The sequence below is a fragment of the Salvelinus fontinalis genome, chromosome 27 (assembly GCF_029448725.1).
Source record: "Salvelinus fontinalis isolate EN_2023a chromosome 27, ASM2944872v1, whole genome shotgun sequence".
Classification (NCBI taxonomy): domain Eukaryota; kingdom Metazoa; phylum Chordata; class Actinopteri; order Salmoniformes; family Salmonidae; genus Salvelinus; species Salvelinus fontinalis.
The window spans coordinates 24,516,506-24,532,501 of record NC_074691.1 but is presented as its reverse complement, the minus strand read 5'-3'; the positions used below and the strand labels follow the sequence as shown (position 1 = coordinate 24,532,501).

The following is a 15,996-nucleotide window of genomic DNA, read 5'->3' as shown; positions in this document are numbered from 1 at the left end:
CTAGTGTGTGTGTGTACACATCTGAGCTAGTGTGTGTGTGTACACATCTGAGCTAGTGTGTGTGTGTACACATCTGAGCTAGTGTGTGTGTGTGTGTACACATCTGAGCTAGTGTGTGTGTGTGTGTACACATTTGAGCTAGTGTGTGTGTGTGTGTGTACACATTTGAGCTAGTGTGTGTGTACACATTTGAGCTAGTGTGTGTGTGTACACATTTGAGCTAGTGTGTGTGTGTACACGTTTGAGCTAGTGTGTGTACACGTTTGAGCTAGTGTGTGTGTACACGTTTGAGCTGGTGTGTGTGTACATGATTGAGCTGGTGTGTGTGTACACATTTGAGCTGGTGTGTGTGTGTGTGTGTGTACTAGAGGTCGACCGATTAATCGGAATGGACGATTAATTAGGGCCGATTTCAAGGTTTCATAACAATCGGAAATCGGTATTTATGGACACCTTTATTTAACTAGGCAAGTAAGTTAAGAACACATTCTTATTTTCAATGACGGCCTAGGAACGGTGGGTTAACTGACTTTTTCATGGGCAGAATTACAGATTTTTACCTTGTCAGCTCGGGGGATTCAATCTTGCAACCTTACAGTTAACTAGTCCAACGCTCTAACCACCTGATTACATTGCACTCCACGAGGAGACTGCCTGTTATGCGAATGCAGTAAGAAGCCAAGGTAAGTTTCTAGCTAGCATTAAACTTATCTTATAAAAAACAATCATAATCACTAGTTAACTACACAGGGTTGATGATATTACTAGTTTATCTAGCGCGTCCTGCGTTGCATATAATCGATGCGGTGCGTATTCCCGAAAAGACTGTCTTGCTCCAATGTGTACCTAACTATAAACATCAATGCCTTTCTTAAAATCAATACACAAGTATATAATTTTAAACCTACATATTTAGTTAATATTGCGAACTCTGTGAAGACTATTTCTTCCTAACAAAGACAGCCAACTTCGCCAAACGGGGGATGATTTAACAAAAGTGCATTTGCAAAATAGCACAATCGTTGCACAACTGTACCTAACCATAAACATCAATGCCTTTCTTAAAATCAATACACAGAAGTATATATTTTTAAACCTGCATATTTTGCTAAAAATAAATCCAGGTTAGCAGGCAATATTAACCAAGTGAAATTGTGTCACTTCTCTTGCGTTCATTGCACGCAAAGTCAGTGTATATGCAACAGTTTGGGCTGCCTAATTTGCCAGAATTGTACGTAATTATGACATAACATTGAAGGTTGTGCAATGTAACAGGAATATTTAGACTTATGGATGCCACCCGTTAGATAAAATACGGTTCCGTATTTCACTGAAAGAATAAACGTCTTGTTTTCGAGATGATAGTTTCCGGATTCGACCATATGAATGACCTATGGCTCGTATTTCTGTGTGTTATTATGTTATAACTAAGTCTATGATTTGATAGAGCAGTCTGACTGAGCGGTGGTAGGCACCAGCAGGCTCGTAAGCATTCATTCAAACAGCACTTTCATGCGTTTTGCCAGCAGCTCGTCGCTGTGCTTCAAGCATTGAGCAACTCCCGAGATTAGGCTGGTGTAACCGGTGTGAAATGGCTAGCTAGTTAGCGGGGTGCGCGCTAATAGTGTTTCAAACGTCACTCGCTCTGAGACTTGGAGTGGTTGTTCCCCTTACTCTGTAAGGGCCGCGGCTTTTGTTGAGTGATGGGTAACGCTGCTTTGAGGGTGGCTGTTGTCGATGTGTTCCTGGTTCGAGCCCAGGTAGGGGCGAGTAGAGCGGCGGAAGCTATACTGTTACACTGGCACTACTAAAGTGCCTATAAGAACATCCAATAGTATATGAAATAGAAATGGTATAGAGAGAAATAGTCCTATAATTCCTATAGTAACTACAACCTAAAACTTCATACCTGGGAATATTGAAGACTCCTGTTAAAAGGAACAACCAGCTTTCATATGTCCTCATGTTCTGAGCAAGGAACTTAAACGTTAGCTTTCTTACATGGCACATTGCACTTTTACTTTCTTCTCCAACACTTTGTTTTTGCATTATTTAAACCAAATTGAACATGTTTCATTATTTATTTGAGGCTAAATTGATTTTATTGAGGTATTATATTACGTTAAAATAAGTGTTCATTCAGTATTTTTGTAATTGTCATTATTACAAATACATAAAAATATCGGGCCAATTAATCGGTATTGCCTTTTTTTGGTCCTCCAATTATCGGTATCGGCGTTGAAAAATCATAATCGGGTGACCTCTAGTGGAGATGATGTAGTTAATTATTCCTTGCCCACGAACATTCGACCACCCATCAGAGATTATTGCAATCCAGTCTGCTTTCTCTATGATTTGCTTGACCTTCACTTGAACTCTGCATCCAGCAAATGAGTAGATAAAGCATGTCTGGTTGGAGGGGTGTATGCTGAGCAAAGAACATTCAGAAATCTCTTCCAATACACATTGCCTGTGAGCATCAGATATGAACCAGTTGCATACGCAGCTTGAGCAAGACATTCATCAGCATTTCTCTGACGACGTTCCTCCATTGTGTCAAAAAAACTTCTGATTCCAGGAGGACCATGAGCTGTTGCTACCGATAAGGTGTCTGATTCAAAATTTCGAATAGAAGTAGAGGGACTTTTATCAGAGGTTGCTTGTTGTAAGCGCTGAAGGAACTTTATACACTTGGCCAGATGATTTTGCATCTTTGTTGCATTCTTCACACATGATTTGGCACAGTATTTGCAAATGTACACAGCGTTTCCTTCTACATTAGTTGCAGTGAAATGTCTCCATACATCAGATAGTGCCCGTGGCATTTTCGTGTAAAGATTAGAAAATAATGAGTAAATAAGCCCCCAATATAATTCCATGTACAGATAAGTAGGTTTAAGCAGTTAGATTAAACACCTTTGTAAGATAAATGTTTTAAAATGAAACCTGTATGGAAACAGGTGAATTAACATTCCTCAGTTAGCAGGCTCAAGCAAGCTAAAACCCACATGGTAGCAAAAACTAACTAGCAGAAATTGTTAACAAGTTAGAAACAATTTAAATATGCTTTGCTGTAGGCTACTATTTACTGCTTCACAAAAAATAATGTATATCATATAAAATATATTCACCCCACCCAGTTTTGTAATGAAAACTTACCAGAAAGCATGTAGTCCTTGGCTCAGACAGTATATTGGTGTGGGCTCAAAAGCATATCATTAGTGTGCAAGATCTTGAGAATCGGCTGTACCTATGATGGAAGAATGCACTGTGCATGCAGAGGGTTGCAATTCCATTGAATTGGGGTATTGTTGTGTATCAATTGTGTATCAAACAAAAAAAAGTTCATTGTTATAAGCTAACTTTTTTGATGAATTTAAGCAAAATTCCCGGGCTTAACTTCCCATGGAAAGAGAGCGAGTGAGACAGTGACAGCGGAGGGCCAGGGGGAGTGGCAGCAGAGAAATACTCTTCTCAGGTGTGTAGGTGTACCGTTCTCTGCTGCCTGTCATTAGTGATCACGTTAATGCATGCATCATTCAGAGGTCACCTCTCTCTCTCTCACACACACACACACACACACACACACACACACACACACACACACACACACACACACACACACACACACACACACACACACACACACACACACACACACAGACAGACTATTGTTCACAGCTGTTCCATAGCCACTTAGCTGCGCTCTGAGTCACTTAGATGATTGAATACACCTCTGTCAGACACACACACACACACACACACATCACTTTGCACTTAAGCACTGTACTCAGCTAAAAACATGTTAAATAGAACCTCATGGGCTGCAGCCTAGTTACCCAGACTCATTTTCTTTCTTTGCACATTAAATACCAGTGGTTGATAATGAGTCTTGTGTGTTCATATTTGCCATTGTGGTGTTGCCGGAGATGGACATGAAAGTAGTCCGTGGCTGGTAGCACAGTCTTTCATATTTGGGTTTGTTTATTCGTTGCTAATCTAACAGTTACTTGGGGCTTCCAAGAGTTCTATCGCTTTACTGCTGTAGAAATATTTTTCTCCCTTTAACCTCTAACGCCTACCAAACCCGGATCCGGGAGCACCCCCATCACAAAAGCTGACTAGCATAGCCTAGCCTAAAGCCACAGGGATATCATATAATAAAATGTTCATGAAATCACAAGTCCAAGACACCAAATGAAAGATACACATCTTGTGAATAAAGCCATCATTTCTGATTTTTAAAATGTTTTACAGGGAAGACACAATAAATCTATTAGCTAACCACGTTAGCAAAAGACACCACTTCCATACTCCACAATTTTTTTTACTCCATCAGCAGCTATCACAAATTCGACCAAATAAAGATATAAATAGCCACTAACCAAGAAACAACCTCATCAGATGACAGGCTGATAACATATTTATTGTATAGCATAGGTTTTGTTAGAAAAATGTGCATATTTCAGGTATAAATCAGAGTTTACTATTGCAGCCCCCATCACAACTCTCACTAAAACGACTAGAATAACTACAGAGACCATTGTGTATTAGCTAATTACTCATCATAAAACATTTCTTAAAAGTACACAGCGTGCAGCAGATGAAAGACCCAGATCTTGTGAATCAAGACAATATTTCAGATTTTCTAAGTGTTTTACAGCGAAAACACAATATAGCGTTATATTAGCTTAGCACAATAGCAAACATTACAACAGCATTGATTCAAGGCAAACATAGCAATAACGTATAAACCACCAAAATATATTAATATTTTCACTAACCTTCTCAGAATTCTTCAGATGACAGTCCTGTAACATCATATTACACAATTCATATAGAGTTTGTTCGAAAATGTGCATATTTAGCGGCACAAATCGTGCTTATACATTGAGAATAGTGTCCAAAATCTCAAGCAATCTGTCCCGCGCCATCTTGGAAAGGCACCTATTCTTATCGAAAACTATTCATAAACTTGACTAAAAAAATACAGGTTGGACAGCAATTGAAAGACAAATTAGTTCTTAATGCAATCGCTGAATTACATTTTTAAAATTAACGTTACTGCGCAATACAGGCTGCGATAACGCAAGGCTACACTGCAAGAAATGGCGTCTCATGCATTTTACTTTTTTCAACAGAACAATGAATTAACAGCATAGACTGCTTACTATTAGCTGAGCTTCCATCAGAATCTTGGGCAATGTGTCCTTTCTTCAAAACAATCGTCTTTTGGCTGAAAGATGTCCTCTTGTCCTGTCGAATTAGCCGCTAACGTTAGCCACCCACTGGAGAGGAGTCCAATTTGTGAACGCGCGTCACATTGAAATCCAGGAAAATCGCTATAAACTGCTATAAGTCGGTTTAAATTAACTACCTTATGATGTCTTTAACACCTATAACGAATAAAAACATGACCGGAGAACTACTTATAGAACTACTAAAACGAAAGCGTTTGCAGGACGTCATTGTGACGTCCTGCAGGCGCACCGTTGAAAAGGACGGTACATCCATTCCACGGTCTTATATAAGGCCCCAGATTGCGCAATCGACTCCATTCAAATTCTCACCGCTTACTGACATCTAGAGGAAGGCGTATGCAGTGCATGTAGCCCGATGGCCTACATGGGGACTTATAAACAGACCTTAGAACAGGGACCTTGATTTCTGAAATCTCACTCCCTGACAGGAAATGTGCTGCAGAAAGAGTTCTGTGTCACTCAGAGAAATAATTCAAACGGTTTTAGAAACTAGAGAGCGTTTTCTATCCAATAGTAATAATAATATGCATATTGTACGAGCAAGAATTGAGTACGAGGCAGTTTAATTTGGGCACTATTTTTTCCAATGGTGAAACAGCGCCCCCATATTGACAAGAAGTTAAGTAGTCAATTGACTCTCTCCTCCCCCTCTCCAATCCTTCACCCCTTTATCTCCCCCGCACCTCACTCCTTTATCTCCCCCGCACCTCACTCCTTTATCTCCCCCGCACCTCACCCATCTCTTCTCTCTCTCCTGCAGCATGTATCAGAGTTGTTAGCGGTGGTGCGTCTTCCCTTCATCCACCCGTCTTACCTGCTGAACGTTGTGGATAACGAGGACTTAATAAAGACGTCGGAGGCGTGTCGAGACCTGGTCAACGAGGCCAAGAGGTATCACATGTTACCTCACGCCAGACAGGAGATGCAGACTCCTAGGACACGACCACGGCTATCTGCAGGTAGGTGTACACACACACACACACAGTTTAAATAGTTTATTTGAATCCACAAATCGCATTGCAGTCGAAGGATTCTAATATTTCATAGGTCATGGAAATATAGTTACAGAAAGCACCTTGTCCATACAGCCGTTTGACAGCTGACACAGAGCAGTACCTTGCTAGCTGGTTTGCATTTGTCCTCTGCAGGTCTGCAGTCTGAAGGCCACATACTGTCAGTATGTAAATGGCCGAGACTTCCAAATATCAGCAAACAAGTTTGCACTGATAACCAATGCAGTTCAGGCATGACACGAAGGGCTGGTATTTCAGAAACTTGTCAGAAAAGGCCTGCTCCATGTAGGAGTCAAAAGAGCAGTCCACTTCCAAAATGAGCTCTTCCTTCTGGCCTCCCCCCACAACAATATCTGGCAGATTTGGTATTAGGGCTGGGCGATATGGCTAAAATATCAGATAGCAATATTTTTCACATTTGATGGAATTTTGATATTTAATTACCAAAGTTCTAAATATGCTTTTACTATAAATCTTTGTACTTCAGGACTTTAAGCTTGGCATCAGATATATATAAACGATTTCAATGGGCTTTCTCTATTCTAATTGTTTTGTTGTTCAATCTAACTTCAACCCACGTATGGCTGCACAATAGATATGGGCGAACATTCTAGGCCTAGTGTATTGGTGTTGCAATTATTGAAATAGAATAATTATTGTAGTTCAATCATTTGAATATATTGGGCAGCTTGAATATGTTTGACATGACAAATTAATAAGCCAGGGAGGAATCATTGTGACTTGGTCAGGATCCAGAGTGTTTGTTATTTTTTCCAAGGGGAATTTACATGATGTTTTCTCATATAGCCAGCTAGTTAGCTCTCTAGCTAACATATTCATGCTTATTCTAGTCCCCTCTGATTTTAGAAGATGCTGTTGCACGAACAACATGCTGATCTAGGCCTACACCAGCACTGGTATCAGGCTGTATTAGCTGGCTACATTTGCTCTGACTGATTTACATTTAGCTAGTTAACTAGCGATTAGCATTATCTAAAATAAGGTATACGTCCCAGCCCTATTTGGTATACAAAAACATTAACATTAAACCAGCCTCCTCTGACAAGAGAATGCTTGTGAATATGCACTCATGGTGGTACTGTCTCTCACCATCTATCAGGTTGAGGCGTTCATGTCCTGCTATGTATAAGTCCATCTATGAACGGCAACCATTAGCAACATGTGAATCGGACTCGATTACATGCGACTCTCTCTCACACACACACACACACACACACACACACACACACACACACACACACACACACACACACACACACACACACACACACACACACACAAGCTGTCACATGCATGCCAGGACATGCGATGGAGAAGGAGCAATAAAGATAAACTGAAATTGATATTTGTGCCATGAGAAGGAAGGAAGGAAGAGAAGGACATTTTACCCAAGATTAAATTATTTGATCGCATAAAAAATATGTATGTATTGGTTTCCCAAAATCAAACAGAGTTTGGGTTGTGTTTGAGCCAAGCACAGACCGATTTACTATGAAATCTTTGGATGGCTTACCATAAGTGTTTCTGGGCTGAGGAACTCAGGGTGCTTTTACAGTAGGCCCAACACATAAACATATATTAGGGCATTCTAAACACCAACTGCTGTCCAGACATTTCTCTTATTCCAGCCGGCCAACTATTCACTTCACTTCCAACCATTCAGGCAGTCCCATTCAATTTGTTTACATCATTAAATCAGATATTTATGGAAATAAGTAGCCCTGGACGGACGAAAAGTAAATTGCTTTTGGCCGTTAGATTTTCCTGCCGCTCTGCCACGTCTCTCTCTGGTCCCTCCTCAATAAAGAGCTGTCTAATTACTGTGAGTGTGTGGTGTGTGTGTGCCTGCGTGAAACTTATTAGAGCTTAACACCGACAGCAGGAATAACACATTTTCTGCTTGGTGGAGTTAAGGTAATTGCTAAACAAATGTCACTTTGTGGTGTGGACAGTTTACAAGCCTGCCTTCTCCATTCTGCTCAAGGTGTGCACACACTCATCGGTAAACGGAAAGTAAATGGTGTTAGTTTAATGGTTTGTATTTAATTGCAGAGTGGTGTTAACTACTAGCCAATGAAAAGTATTATTCGTCTGACTTTGTAAAAAAAACTCTACTTCTCTCTCATCTGAGGTCAGAACTGTCTCCAAGAATGCCTCCCAAATGGTTCCCTTGTCCACACGTGCCCTGGTGAAAGTAGTGCACTATATAAGGAATGGGGTGCCATTCGGGAACACAGCCTAGAATGTAGGGTTCTGGTCAGGCTTGGCCCCTGGTTAGTGTGAGATTGAGTATGGTGTTGGATTGGCCATCTGGTCATCTGTCTGACTGGGTCTGAGATGCACAGCAGGGCCCGGTCAGATGGACAGGGAGGCTGGGAGAGGCTGCCTCGAGATAAAGGTCACTTACTCCTAATGGTGAGGAGTACATTTTGGGTTTTGTATAGCTAATTCAAATAACCAACTCACCAAGCTTTGATTATTTGAATCAGCTGTGCAAAATCCAAAACATGCACCCAGGGAGAGGCCGCAGGACTGAGTTTGGAACACCTGCTCTAGATAAAGATCACTTACAGCTGATGGTGAACAGGAGGAGGAGGACGAAGAGATGGTGGATGGGGAAAGATATGGAGGGAGAGAAGGAATTACATTTTTTTTTAATAAGAATTGAGGGAATGTGGTGTCGGAGCTTATGCACAGGCTGGTGTAAATGTGAGCACGTATAGCCGGAGCACCACCTGAGCTGGTAAATGTGAGCACGTATAGCCGGAGCACCACCTGAGCTGGTAAATGTGAGCACGTATAGCCGTAGCACCACCTGAGCTGGTAAATGTGAGCACATATAGCCGGAGCACCACCTGAGCTGGTAAATGTGAGCACGTATAGCCGGAGCACCACCTGAGCTGGTAAATGTGAGCACGTAGACGGAGCACCACCTGAGCTGGTAAATGTGAGCACGTATAGACGGAGCACCACCTGAGCTGGTAAATGTGAGCACGTATAGACGGAGCACCACCTGAGCTGGTAAATGTGAGCACGTATAGACGGAGCACCACCTGAGCTGGGAAGATAAGTCTCAAGCGGAAAAAGAAAGAGAAACGGCGCGAAACCCTTGCCGTGCGCACTCAATCTGTGTGTGTCTGTAGACCTATCTCCCTGCCAGCTGTCTCTGGTGTCACAGCAGGAGACCACCAGCTACTCTCTCATCCCTTCTCCCCCTCTACTTCCCCTCTTTTACGTCACCACCTCCTGATCTTTTTTCCCCTTCATTTTCCTCTACCTCTTCAAACAATTCTTCAACCTCCTCTTCCATCTTTTCCTCGTGTTCCTCTCTTGACCACATCAGGTCACGTAACTGTCTGATACACCTGCTAAAGAATCTTGATATAAACTCTGCTGTATAAGATGGCCTACCTAAGCTGCCTCTGCGTGCTTATGGGAGTGTTTAGTACAGTGTTGACTCATAATGACCCACTCACACATCATTCAGGTGATTCTCCGCTGCTAATTGGAGACCGTATATGCGTGTTATCTTTCATTATGTATTCTGAGGAATTGAGGGATTACATTGTGAATTACATCAGAAGCTAGTGCTGTGCTGAAAGTTCATTGGGTGGATTGCATTACACACACACACACACACACACACACACACACACACACACACACACACACACACACACACACACACACACACACACACACACACACACACACACACACACACACGTCAGGCCCCTTCCTCACAGCAATGTTCAATGTATCCCCAGTAAGGAAAGGCTATAGCCAAACTGTTAACTTAGCTCAGCCAAGTGTACTAACACAAATGAGCTGTAATGACAAAAATCTTACCTCTGACCATTTGCACTGATCAAGTTCACCTGCCGCAAGCCCAGCATCTACATAAGAAATGATGAAACAGACACAGCACCATCGAGAGAGCCCACAAACTGCATAGCAGCAGGCCTGGAAGGGTCAAACACAGACTTCTATCACAGTTTAGACTCCTGTAGCTCCAGTCATGGGTTTGAAGCCTTGTGGTGTGTTTGGTTGGAGAGGCCAGCGGCAGCTTTGAACTGTAGTAGACCTCCAGGTGAGCCTGATGAATCAGTAGTCAAATAGTCAACATCTTCAAATGCACCAACACACTCAATTGGAAATGGAGCTAAAGGGTGACTATAAACCAGGGATGGCCAACCCTCTACCTGGAAAGAGATTTAGCTAAAGGTTGAATCTAAACCAGGGATGGCCAACCCTCCACCTGGAAAGAGATTTAGCTAAAGGTTGAATATAAACCAGGGATGGCCAACCCTCCACCTGGAAAGAGATTTAGCTAAAGGTTGAATATAAACCAGGGATGGCCAACCCTCCGCCTGGAAAGAGATTTAGCTAAAGTTTGAATATAAACCAGGGATGGCCAACCCTCCACCTGGAAAGAGATTTAGCTAAAGGTTGAATATAAACCAGGGATGGCCAACCCTCCGCCTGGAAAGAGATTTAGCTAAAGTTTGAATATAAACCAGGGATGGCCAACCGTCCACCTGGAAAGAGATTTAGCTAAAGGTTGAATATAAACCAGGGATGGCCAACCCTCCACCTGGAAAGAAATTCAGCTGGCTGGTGTGTTTACGGACATATTTAATCGCTCCCTATCCCAGTCTGTTTTCCCCATGTGTTTCAAGATGGCTGCCATTGTACCTGTACCCAAGAAGGCAAAGGCTAGTCAAGGATCATATCACCGCCACTTTACCGGCCTATCGCCCCAACAGTTCCACAGACGACGCAATCGTCATCACACTGCACACTGCCCTATCACACTGCACACTGCCCTATCCCATCTGGACAAAAGTAATACCTATGTAAGAATACTGTTCATTGACTACAGCTCAGCATTCAACACCATAGTACCCTCCAAGCTCATCATCAAGCTGGAGGGCCTGGGTCTCAACCCCTCCCTGTGCAACTGGGTACTGGACTTTCTGATGGGCCGCCCCCCAGGTGGTGAAGGTAGGAAACATTTCCACTTCGCTGACCCTCAACACTGGGGCCACACAAGGGTGTGTGCTCAGCCCTCTCCTGTACTCCCTGTTCACCCATGACTGAGTGGCCATGCACGCCTCCAACTCAATCAAGTTTACAGATGACGGAGGAGGATGTGAGGGCACTCGGAGTGTGGTGTCAGGAAACAACCTCTCACTCAACGTCAACAAAACAAAGGAGATGATCGTGGACTTTAGGAAACAACAGAGGGAGCACTCCTCTATCCACATCGAACGGACAGCAGTGGAGAAGGTGGAAAGTTTTAAGTTCCTCGACATACACATCAGACAAACTGAAATGGTCCACCCACACAGTGTGGTGAAGAAGGTGCAACAGCGCCTCTTCAATCTCAGGAGGCTGTAGAAATGCGGCTTGTCCCCCCAAACCCTGACTAACTTTTACAGATGCACTATCGAGAGCATCCTGTCGGGCTGTAACCCACTCTGGTACGGCAACCGCAAGGCTCTCCAGAGGGTGGTGCGGTCTGCACAGCGCATCACTGGGGGCAAACTACCTGCCCTCCATGACACCTACAGCATCCGATGTCACAGGAAGGCCAAAAAGATCATCAAGGACAACAACCACCCGAGCCACTGACTGTTCACAACCCCTATCATCCAGAAGGCGAGTTCAGTACAGGTGCATCAAATCTGGGACCGAGAGACAGAAGCTGTTTTTCAATCTCAAGGCCATCAGACTGCTAAACAGCAATCACTAAAGAGGCTGCTGCCTACATTGAGGCCCAATCACTGGACACTTTAAAAAATGGATCACAAGTCACTTTAAATGATGCCACTTGAGTAATGTAAACATTATTTATCACATGTATATACTGTATTTTATACCATCTATTGCACCTTGCCTATGCCGCTCGGCCATCGCTCATTTATATACTTAGTGGGGCAAAAAAGTATTTAGTCAGCCACCAATTGTGCAAGTTCTCCCACTTAAAAAGATGAGGCCTGTAATTTTCATCATAGGTACACTTCAACTATGACAGACAAAATGAGGGAAGAAAATCCAGAAAATCACATTGTATGATTTTTAATTAAATTATTTGCAAATTATGGTGGAAAATAAGTATTTGGTCAATAACAAAAGTTTATCTCAATACTTTGTTATATACCCTTTGTTGGCAATGACAGAGGTCAAACGTTTTCTGTAAGTCTTCACAAGGTTTTCACACACTGTTGCTGGTATTTTGGCCCATTCCTCCATGCAGATCTCCTTTAGAGCAGTGATGTTTTGGGGCTGTTGCTGGGAAACATGGACTTTCAACTCCCTCCAAAGATTTTCTATGGGGTTGAGATCTGGAGACTGGCGAACCACTCCAGGAGCTTGAAATGCTTCTTACGAAGCCACTCCTTCGTTGCCGGGGCGGTGTGTTTGGGATCATTGTCATGCTGAAAGACCCAGCCACGTTTCATCTTCAATGCCCTTGCTGATGGAAGGAGGTTTTCACTCAAAATCTCACGATACACGATACATGGCCCCGTGAATGATCTGCTGACCATGTGTATGTGATTAATGAGATTTGATTTAAATATAAACCAGGGATGGCCAACCCTCAACCTGGAAAGATATTTGGTTAACTTCTACTTCCTCCCAATCCCGGGTCCGGGAGCACCCCCATCAGTAAAAAAGATGACTAGCATAGCCTAGCATAGCGTCACAAGTAAATACTAGCATCTAAATATCATTAAATCACAAGTCCAAGACACCAGATGAAAGATACACATCTTGTGAATCCAGTCATCATTTCTGATTTTTTAAATGTTTTACAGATAAGACACAATGTAAATCTATTAGCTAACCACGTTAGCAAAAGACACTACTTTTTTTTACTCCACCATTTTTTTCCTGCATAGGTAGCTATCACAAATTCGACCAAATAAAGATATAAATAGCCACTAACCAAGAAACACTTTCATCAGATGACAGTCTGATAACATATGCTATACAATAAATATGTTTTGTTAGAAAAATTTGCATATTTCAGGTATAAATCATAGTTTACCATTGCAGCCTCCATCACAACTCTCACCAAAGCAACTAGAATAACTACAGAGACCATCGTGTATTACCTAATTACTCATCATAAAACATTTCTGATAAATACACAGCAAATGAAAGACAAACATCTTGTGAATCCAGCCAATATTTCAGATTTTCTAAGTGTTTTACAGCGAAAACACAATATAGCATTATATTAGCTTACCACAATAGCCAGAAACACAAACCATTTACCAGCAGCAAAGGTTAGCGATCGTAACAAACAGGCAAAAGATATATAATTTTTGACTAACCTTGATATTCTTCATCAGATGACAGTCCTGTAACATCATATTACACAATGCATATAGGGTTTGTTCGAAAATGTGCATATTTAGCGGCAGAAATCATGTTTATACAATGTGATTAGTGGCCAAACTTCAAGCAATCTGTCCGGCGCCATCTTGGAGAGGCACCTATTCTAATCAATGAGTAATCATAAACTTGACTAAAAAAATACAGGTTGGACAGCAAATGAAAGATACATTAGTTCTTAATGCAACCGCTGTGTTAGATTTTTAAAATTAACGTTACTACGCATACAGCGTGCGCTAAAGCGAGACTGCACCAAAATTCATGGCGGAATTATTATTTGACATTTGTCAACCTAAATACGAATTAACAACATAAAGACTGCTTACTATTTGCTGAGCTTCCATCAGAATCTTGGGCAAGGTGTCCTTTCTCCAGAACAATCGTCTTTTGGTTGAAAGATGTCCTCTTCTCCTGTAGAAATAGCAGCTAACGCTAGCCATCCACCTGAGAGGTGTCCAACTCGCGATAGCGCAAGACAAAGTAATTCCAGAAAATCGCAATAAACTGATATAAACTGCTATAAGTCGGTTTAAATGAACTACCTTATGAAGTTTTTAAGACAAATCAAATTAAATCAGAGCCGGAGATATAGAACTGCTAAAACTAAAGCTTTTCAGGACGCCATTGTGATGTCCCTCTTGCGCCAGGCGCCCCGTTGAAAAGAACGGTACTTCCGTTCCATGAGCCTTTATAGTGCCCCAGATGGTGGAATCCACTCCATTCAAATTCTCACCGCTTACTGACATCTAGAGGAAGGCGTATGCAGTGCATGTAGCCCCATAGCTTACATGGGGACTTATAAACTGACCCTAGAACAGTGACCCCGATTTCAGAAATCTAATTTCCTGACAGGAAATGTGCTGCAGAATGAGTTCTGTTTCACTCAGAGAAATAATTCAAACGGTTTTAGAAACTAGAGAGTGTTTTCTATCCAATAGTAATAATAATATGCATATTGTACGAGCAAGAATTGAGTAAGAGGCAGTTTAATTTGGGAACAAATTTTTACAAAGTCGAAATGGCGCCTCCCAATTGACAAAAGGTTAAAGGATGAATGTAAACCAGGGATGGCCAACCCTCCGCCTAGAAAGAGATTTAGCTAAAGGTTGAATATAAACCAGGGATGGCCAACCCTCCACCTAGAAAGAGATTTAGCTAAAGGGTGAATATAAACCAGGGATGGCCAACCCCTGGAAAGCTAATGGGTCTGCAGGCTTTTTATCAGCTGCTCATCAGTGCCTTGGTTATGAGGTGTTAGAGCAGGGCTGCAGCAAAAGCCTGCAGACCCAGTAGCTCTCCAGGAGAAGGGTCATTTTAAAACAGTAAAAGTCAAGAAGTAGAAACGCACTCAGTGGATAGAGTAGCCTGCAGGTCCAGAGGAGTGGAGATGTTGGGAAGACTGTTTAAAGGCTGAAACACGCGTCCTACATTTAGAATGGTGACATCTTATTCAGACCTCTGGTCCACCTTGGCCCTTTGGGGAAGACATGAGGGACCACTGAGACAGAAATGAGAACTACAGAAGAGCACAGAGAAGATCATAAGATCATATGCTATTTCAATCTGTCTTTCGTCTGAAGCACAGCCCTAATTCACACACTGCCTTGACTAGAGCCCTGTTTCAGCCAATATAATTTATTTCTCATTTATTTTTTTGTCACCACCTCCACTCCAGCCATACGCTTGGGAGATGGTACTTGAAACGTGTGATTTTGGATGGCAATTATAGGGTTTGTTATTTTGGGTATTTGTGGTTCACCACCTGGATTTGTTCTTATGTAGCAATATTTATTCTGTTTTTTATGGTGGATGAAAGTAGAGACTCAGAGCTACAAAATGGTTTATAATACACTGAATTTGAGGAACAATGGGAAAGTAATTCTGCTTTGAAATTTGATCAACTTGTAAACTCCCTTTTGAGAAAACGGTCTTTAAATGTTTTGGTACTACTATTGGAGAGCCCTCTTTGTCTACACTCATTCAGCATTGTTCACACCCTCTTAAGCCTTAACCCCACCCATCTCTTTAAGGGTTGATCAAACCGTTATGTACTAACTAGCCAGCTTCCATACATCTGAGAGCTTCTATCTGTGGTTTTGCGTTCAGAGAGAACACTGGACGCTCTGGCTAATAAGTAGGGTTGTTCCGAAAGCTCTGACCTCACAACACAGTCAAGCACCCAAGCTAGCTGGCTAACATTGGCTAGCTACTTCCAGACACCTAATGAGAGAACACCCCACTCTGACCATTTTACTCACCCTAGGAGAGCTGATTAGGCCTTTTTGATATTATCCAGA

The 15,996-nt window shown here is 42.2% G+C and overlaps 1 protein-coding gene across 3 annotated transcripts in view; it reads left to right on the top strand.

The window, feature by feature from the left end:
• LOC129825339 (kelch-like protein 29) overlaps positions 1 to 15,996 on the top strand; it is a 398,302-nt gene that overhangs the window by 343,934 nt on the left and 38,372 nt on the right. For all 3 annotated transcript variants that reach the window (XM_055885359.1, XM_055885361.1, XM_055885360.1), the window contains one exon: positions 6,022 to 6,220. In XM_055885359.1, coding sequence (XP_055741334.1) covers positions 6,022 to 6,220 — 199 coding nt within the window. The remainder of the gene's footprint in view (positions 1 to 6,021; positions 6,221 to 15,996) is intronic.